This window comes from Vanacampus margaritifer, chromosome 16 (assembly GCF_051991255.1).
Source record: "Vanacampus margaritifer isolate UIUO_Vmar chromosome 16, RoL_Vmar_1.0, whole genome shotgun sequence".
Lineage (NCBI taxonomy): Eukaryota > Metazoa > Chordata > Actinopteri > Syngnathiformes > Syngnathidae > Vanacampus > Vanacampus margaritifer.
Window position 1 is genome coordinate 13856345 of NC_135447.1, and position 8039 is coordinate 13864383.

At 44.8% G+C, this 8039-nt stretch overlaps 3 protein-coding genes across 3 annotated transcripts in view; 2 read left to right on the forward strand and 1 right to left on the reverse strand.

The window, feature by feature from the left end:
* The first annotated feature begins 131 nt into the window (after positions 1–131).
* Positions 132–4489, forward strand: kcnj15 (potassium inwardly rectifying channel subfamily J member 15). The gene is made up of 2 exons (XM_077547275.1): positions 132–223; positions 1245–4489. The coding sequence occupies exon 2, from the start codon at positions 1287–1289 to the stop codon at positions 2304–2306; it is 1020 nt and encodes a 339-aa protein (XP_077403401.1). The 5' UTR covers positions 132–223; positions 1245–1286; the 3' UTR covers positions 2307–4489.
* Positions 4490–4691: 202 nt separating this feature from the next.
* The window catches only part of LOC144036560 (uncharacterized), a 3737-nt gene continuing 389 nt past the window's right edge, over positions 4692–8039 (forward strand). Inside the window, exons 1-2 of the mRNA XM_077547274.1 lie at positions 4692–5350; positions 5731–8039. The exon at positions 5731–8039 is cut by the window's right edge and continues 389 nt beyond it. Coding sequence (XP_077403400.1) covers positions 5117–5350; positions 5731–7569 — 2073 coding nt within the window. The 5' untranslated portion in view covers positions 4692–5116 and the 3' untranslated portion in view covers positions 7570–8039. The remainder of the gene's footprint in view (positions 5351–5730) is intronic.
* vps26c (VPS26 endosomal protein sorting factor C) overlaps positions 7849–8039 on the reverse strand; it is a 4641-nt gene continuing 4450 nt past the window's right edge. Inside the window, exon 8 of the mRNA XM_077547276.1 lies at positions 7849–7976. Within this exon, the coding sequence (XP_077403402.1) occupies positions 7894–7976 (83 nt within the window). The 3' untranslated portion in view covers positions 7849–7893. The remainder of the gene's footprint in view (positions 7977–8039) is intronic.

Consider the following 8039-nt stretch of genomic DNA (forward strand, 5'->3'; position numbering starts at 1 on the left):
CCGGAGGGGCTTTTTTTTTTCCCTTGCTGGTGGACAGGTACATGAGAGGAGAAGCAGGAGGTGGGGAATTATTGGATCGTTTCCACAGTGTGCTAAAGTTCACCTGGCAAGGCGGGACAAAAGGAGGAGAAAGAAGATCCTCGGACGACGACCAAGTAGAAATGTTGACGGACGAGCGACCTAACACACGAGGTGGACCCAGAGAAAAAGACGCGTTCACAAGGTGAGAAAAGACACAAATCATCTCAACCAATGTTCTCCTTCAATGGTTTACGACACTAAAGTTAACTTTCAACCAAAAACTGCAATCTTTGGCCCAAGACGGACCTCATTCTATTTTTTAGGCATTATAGTGACTACGATGCATTTGGTTTCTGCATTGTTTATAGCAAGCCTTTGTGTACAGTTTGATCATATATAAATATGTGGAAGAAAAGTATATTGTAGTGAATTAGCATATTTATATTGAGGCGGTTTGACATTAGGACTGCATGATTTTGAAGAAAAAAAATTATGATTCATTATTTTAATGTTTTTTTTCAAGAAAATGCACTCACATTACTCTATTGTATAAAAACGGAGAAATAACATTTGCTCTCTACATAACCTACAAACAGAACATTTTTCAAATTAGTTATTTCTTTGTTGTTGTTTCTTGATGTTTAAAATATGTAGAGGGGCAAATACAGTATAATGAAAAAACTAGACAAGCTTTCCAATTGTTTATTTCTAGTTTAATTTTTAACTCTTGAGTCATTCCAGCTGGAACTAATTGACTATTTCCTCAGGTCAAACTCTACAGTAGCTTTTACAGCACATATTTATGTTCCAGCTAACGCCGCATTTTTATGCTTTCTCACTTTTTAGTCAGTTCAGCAAGACATTTTGATTTGTTTTGACAGTTGGCAAAAGTTTAAAATGTGCTACCAGCACACCTGTGAGACATTAAGTGTATTTATTTCTTTATTTGTTTTGAGTCGACAAGTTTGAAAAAAAACTGAAACTACAGGACTTAAGCGGTACTGCAACAACAATAACTCGTTAAAAAAAAAAGTTTTGCCAGTGACATGCAAGTTTGAAACAGGTTTGAAACCCTACAGGACTAAAGTGGAACTGCAACAGCCCGAGCCACATAAAAATTTGTCTTCTTGATTTGTTTTGACGGTTTGAAACCAACAGCTTGAGTACGAATCAAACAAATTTGGTCAGTGTTTCCTAATGCAGTTTTTGTGTTATTTCCGCAGTTTGCCCCGAAAGCCCGAGACCGTGTCTAAACCCGCAGTGTGATGGCGGTGAGGAAAGCAGAAGTCCGTCGGCGTATCGTGTCCAAAGACGGCCGCAACAACGTGCGCATCAACAACGTGGAGGGCATGGTCAAGTTGTACCTGCACGACATCTGGACCACAGTGGTGGACATGAAGTGGCGCTACAAGCTCACCCTCTTCGCCTCCACCTTCATCATGACGTGGTTGATCTTTGGCGTCTTCTTCTACTTCATCAGCATGGGCAACGGCGACTTCGAGGCCAACCTCAGCTCCAACCACACGGTCTGTCTGGAGAATGTCAAAACCTTCACCGGCGCCTTCCTTTTCTCGCTAGAGTCGCAGACCACCATCGGCTACGGCTTTCGTTACATCACCGAAGACTGCCCGCTGGCCATCTTTACGCTGGTGGCCCAGCTGGTCATCACTGGCCTGGCTGAGATCTTCGTCACGGGGGCCTTCCTGGCCAAGCTGGCGCGGCCCAAGAAGCGAGCCGAGACCATCAAGTTCAGCCGCTGCGCGGTGGTCTGTCGTCGTCAGGGGCAACTATGCCTCATGATTCGAGTCGCCAACATGCGTAAGAGTCTGCTCATCCAGTGCCACCTCACCGGCAAGCTCCTTCATGCCAACGTCACCCAGGAGGGCGAGAAGACCCAAGTCCACCAAACTTCGGTAGACTTCTTAATGGACTCCAGCAGCGAGTGCCCGTTCCTCATCCTACCACTCACTTTCTACCACATCCTGGATGAGAACAGCCCCTTGGCCGGGCTGAGTGCAGAAAATCTGCTCAGCCGCGACTTTGAACTGCTGGTGACACTCAACTCCACCATGGAGTCGACAGCGGCAACGAGTCAAAGCAGGACGTCTTACGTGCCCAATGAAATCCTGTGGGGGTATGAGTTCAAGCCGGTGATTTTTAGCACGGCCAGCGGGAGATACGTGGCAGACTTCAACTTCTTTGACAAAGTTCAGGCCAGCAATGACGCCACATTCCTGAACAATTCCGAAAAGCTGAAGTTGGAGGAGGACTACAAGAAAGAGTAGCTAGTGGAGTTTTTGCCTAACCTTTATTTACCTTGTATTACACATAAGTTAATGAAAAGCGAAACAACGTACTAACTGGCAACAGAAACAGAATTGCTTTTCTGTGATTGTACCACAAGTAAATTGAATAGCAGCTCCATTGTAGGGACGCAACAAAGCACGCAATATTTTCCAAATATTAAAAAGATAAGACTACATTAGAATGTGGAGGTAGGTTTCAGCAGTGGTTAGATGCTAAATGCTAAGCTAAAGCACCAGGTGCCAAGATGCGCCTAGCCTAGCATGTAACAGCATGAAAATGGGAAACAAACTACCTGTAATACACTCAAATTTAATGAAAATGGGAACAACAAGATAACTGGCAACAGAATAAAATTTGCTCAGCAGAGTTTATGAACTAAATGCTAAGACAAAACACCAGATTAAATAGGCTAGCATATCATGTAGCAAAAAAAAAAAAAAAGGGAAATGTGCTAGCTGGTAGCAGAAGTTCTTGTATGCTAAATGTTAAGCTAAAGAACCAGCTAACAGCATGTAGAAGTAAAACTTAATACAAGGACACATTTTCAGTTAGCTGTCTTTTTTTTTTTAATGCTAATTGTGTCACTAGTTTTGGCAACATTTTTTAGCTCATGCTAATAATTTTATTTGTAATTATGATATAAAGTAACTGAAACTTTTTATGTAACAGAGTGAAATGTGGTTAGTTCTAAGGCAGTGACTAGAAAAAGCATTGTCCAACTTTTACTTTTCCCTTTTGTTGTGGACTTGACACTCTTGTTGTGACAACATTTGAAACTATTTGCTATAAACACTCAAGAGTCCAAAACATGGCTCATCTTTTCACTTGAGATAATATAGATACTACATAAACATAATTACACATGCAAAAAGTCAATCTTGAAGGAACAAACAGAAAGTGGCTGACTGGCTGTGCCTTACAAATAGGAAAACTGCGTTTCATATTATGAACTGCTGAGGGCAAAGTCGTCCACGTGCCGGTCCGTTCAGCCACCATTTTGTAGCTCTGGGTAGACACTTCGTCAGAGCAAAAAGCCTTTTGCGTTAACTGTTGAGATTCAGTGTAAAATGAGAAAGGTGTGCCCACCCAAGACCTTACGAAGTGCATATTGGCAAAAAAAAAAAAAAGACAAGAAAAAAAGACATGTTGAATTGGACAAATGTTATCATCTTGTTTTGTTTTGACAGTGGACAACAATTTTAAATTGAAAATTCCTTACGTCAAAAGTCAAAATGACGGTCAACCAGGTGAAAGCACATTGAAAAGCATTGGACTTTGGATACTTGTAATTTGATCTGTGAGGGTTAATTTGATTTCAAAATGTGATGAAATGTCGTTTGACTACTATAACAATCTGCACATATCAGTTGTTTTAACTACCTAGCTACATTCTATTTGTTTGTTTACAATGTTTGTAGTAGTTCTTCATTTGTATTTTTAACCGAGTCGAGGTTCAGCGGATATGAGAATGAATGTCTTCCTACCAGATCCTAGATGGCGTCCACCTTGAACTTTCCGCTTCCATTAGGGTCGCCTCGGACCGCGCGCTGTGACGTCACCGGTTCGGGTCCACACAAAAATCTACACACGTTCAGCGTCGGCCTTCAAACTTTGTACAAAAGATGACGTCACTGGCGAGCGTGCGACGTCCGCCTGTGGTTGCCCATGAAGCGCCGTGACGTCACACTGTGAATGTGAGTGCGCGACTTTAGCTCCTGTGTTGTAAGTCCTCTTGTTACTCAGCTCCTGCAAGAGTCACACAAATATCTTATTTTTATTTGTCATCCATTTGAATTGCTACAATCCTGTAAATAATTGCTGTGTTTATTGGCTACACAGGTGAGTCCCACCGACATTTGATGCGTATTTAATTCACTACTCAATTTATGAATATTAAGCAGTGTTGCATCAATGTAAAGCTATAGACAATGCATCAATATTACTTTTGGAGAGTGACTTGAAATGCTGTAGAAAATGGTGAAATGTTTCAATATATAACATGAGGGATGGAAATTGTAAATATATATATATATATATATATATATATATATATGTGTATAATTTTTTTTAAATGTAGTACTAATTTCATTAAAAACAATCTAAAACGTGGATAGCAAACAAAGTGCTAGGGCATATGAATAAATATTTTACTTTTCACACGTGTTTGGGTACTATTTCTAATGAGAACTGATGAGACGCTAACAGTAGATATGCTAACATAGCAAGAGCAACTTTGTTACCTTTTTTTTCCCACATCTTGCCCTTATTCGGCTACTAATAGAATTGATGAAATGCTAATAGCAAGCTAACAGTAACCCACCTTCAGGCATTCACTTGCTTCTTTCTTGGTGGGTCTTGCTGACTTTGTCTTTAATAAAAAGTGGGTTTTGGAGGTAATTAAAGTATTCAGTTGCTTCTTACAATAACTTGCAATAAGAAAGCTCACAGTATACTTTACAGGAATTAAGCTATAAAAGAAAATATCTCAAATGCGAATGCAAAAAGCAATTAAATTAGATGATCACAGTTATGGTTTTATTCTGCGCAAATATGACTATTTCTGTTCTTTTCTTCCCCCTTTAGAATCCACTTTCGACTCTCAGTCACAATAAATGAAAACAAATATTTGAGTCTCAAGTTCACAAAACTTTGATTCCCCCACCCCCCTACCCCCACTCCATAAACCTCCTTTCCACGGAAATTTTGACTTTTCAGTCATCTGTCGTCAGGCGTTGTCAAAATCGATGACGCGGCTCGACTCGTGATATCGCGTCCAAGCCACCTCGAGATGGAGGGCGAAATTTTCCCGAAGGAAGTCATCCTGGAGCTGGTGAAATCCAGCTTCGAGCAGATCTCCGCAGCTCAGTGGGCTCTGCTGGTGGCGGGAACCCCCGACTCTGAGACCAAGGCCATAATTGCCGACACAATCGGCGACGTGATCCAGAGGATCTCGTCCGACGTGGTGAGGCACCTGCTGCCTGCCATCAGCGACCACCTGCGTGAACAAGAGTCTCAGACTCAGGTCAGAACTGGTGGGAAGAGTATTCACAGTGTACTCGGGTATAAATAGAGGGAACATTTGTTTCTTTGAAGGTCTGCCAAGTCATACTTAGGGATTTGATAAAAATTAAAAGTGATTCGTCATATTTATACTCACAACAAAAGTGAGTTGCAATTGTGCTCAAAATGTAAATATTTTGTGTGGCCATTGGCAACCATCATATTCCAGCACTATCTTAACCCTCTTGGGCATAGAGCTCACCAGAACGACAGATTGCCAATTCACTGCCATTGACGGCTGTAGACGTCCTTAAGATCCATTTCAACTGGGCTAGCAGTGAATAAGTTGTTACTCAGTTTTGCAGGATACTGTGCCTAAAAAATTCATTTCCACCACTGCAGGTGATTAAGGCCATCGACCGTTGCAGTCCGAATCTGAGCGATTGCATCACCGAGACGTTTGCGGCCGCCCTGGACCTCCCGCCGCAGAAGTACGACGGCGCAGGGGAGCTTACCACACTGGTGGAGTCGGAGGTGAAGCACCGGGTGACGTCGGCCTTGTCCGTGGCTCAAAAGACCACCGAGTGGCCGACGGACCCCACCCTCTTCATCCGCGGAACCATGTCCAGCGTGGGCAACCTGGCCTCCATCTTCCGTAAAGCTGTCGAATACTTGAGGCAGGTGTTCGCTCGTGCTCGCACGCCATGCGTGGTGCTTTGCGGCCGCTCTAACATGAAAGCCGGCGACATGACGAACGCCGTGAGCGGAATCCTCTTAAAGTGGTCCCGCGCTAATAAGGGGGAGAAATCCAAGCCAATAGCTCCGCACATCGACGTGGAGAAAGTGAGCCAAAACTCTGACGAGGAAGACTTCGAGATAGCGAGCGTGGACTCCGACTCGGGGCTCACGCAAAACGCTAAGATGGCTGCGCAGGACATAACCAGAAGCATCATCCAGGAGCCTGCCAGTGGCTCCGGGGACCGCGTGGAAAAACTGACCCGCTTCAACCTCAACCTGAAGCTCATTTCCAACAAAGTGAAGAATTTCTTTCATTCGCAAGAGAAAGCCAGTCCGACTGGCAACATCAATCGGCGCAAGTTGCGCTTCTTTAAGTTTGCCCGCATGCAGTTTGCACGCCTGTTGGGGGGACTCAAACGCGTCTTTAAAAACCAAGAAGGGTGTCTTGTGTGCCTCAAACCAGATCAGCAAAAGTCCCCGAGGGGGGAATCCAAAGGCTCCTTCAGGTCAAGCACCTTACACGTCAGGCCGTCGCAGTATCCCAGGTTCGACTTCGAGGCCATCCAAGAAATGGTGGGAAAGTTGTTTGAAGACCTCAGCAAGCTGGACCCGGAAGCCCGCGCCGCCAAAATCCAGCGCTACATGGATGAGAACCTGCGGGGCTTTTCTCAAGAACTTACCTCTCAGCTGTATGAGTACATCATGTCCTGTCAAAGCGAGGTGTACGAGGTGCCCTCCAACCGCTCCAACAAGCCCTTTGTGGACTCGGTGTTATGGGGACGCAAGGGGAAGAAGAACTGGGATGGCGGGCAGAAGTTCTCCCCCGAGGTCTTGTACGCCATGACGGAGGACGCGGCCTGGAGGTTCCTGCAGCAACTGCTCCTCTGGCTGGAGACGGAGGAAGGGGAGACATACGCCGACGAAGTCTCCGGCGCCGTCGGCGAGATCAACCAGCTGGTCGTCACTGCGCTCAACACAGACGACGACGACTTGGAGGATGACATTTCCGCAGACACGAGTTCGAACGAGGCTGCAAAAGATGTCAGCAAAAAACGTTCCTCGACAGTTCGCGAAAGCCGCATGACGACGTCAGTGACTTCCGACTCGGAACCTCTGTCCTTGAAGGACTTGAGTGAGGTTTTGGCCTTCACGCTGACCACACAGCTGGGCCAGCGCCTGCCCAGGAAGTGCAAGAAGTCTCTGAAGCCAGACGCTTTGATGCTGGTGTTGCAGCATCTGTCGTCCAGGGCCTTGCAGGATATCAGTCCGGGGCACATCGACAACATCGAGACGCTAGCCAACGTGGAGGATGTGATCGTACCCGTGGTAAAAAACCTGCTGGCCGAATTCGGCACGCCGGATAAACTGGTGGAGGCCGTGACGTTGGATGAGGCTCATTTTGACGATGTGGTGATGAAGCATCTCGCGGTCCAACTGAAAGCCCCCAGAGATGGGTCAAAGCGCCCCTTATCGTCCATGTTGTGCTGCTATCCGTGTCGCTGATCCCATCAGAAGAAGCGATCATGTATTTCACATGAATCGACTATCACAAACTGCCATATCTCAGTTGCGAACCAAACGTGCCGGATTAAGTTGACTAGCTAAGCTACAGACATGGACAAGAATCACTCACAGTTTGACTGGAGTTGCTAGTTCACCTTTCTAACATGTACATAGAGTGCGTTATAAGTGACCTCAATGCTTCATTCAAACTTGAAAAGGGGCAAAACTTGCACTTTCAAAGACTGTTTTTTTTTTTTTATAAATTAAATGAATCAAACCTTGATTCTTCAACTGTTTATTCATCGATACAAAACTCCTCCCGGCTCAAACCCTGCACAGCTTCAGAGGGAAGTTCTCTGTGATCAGGTGGTCGTCGTGGAGCACGATGACAATGTTGACTTCAAACTCTACGAGGAAAGAAACAAGCAGTTTAGCTCACCATACAAACGAGAAGATGCCAGTGAAAGGAC

Excerpts from the sequence above, each read along its gene's own strand:
- kcnj15 (XM_077547275.1), top strand. The coding sequence starts at position 1,287 with ATGGCGGTGAGGAAAGCAGAAGTCCGTCGGCGTATCGTGTCCAAAGAC.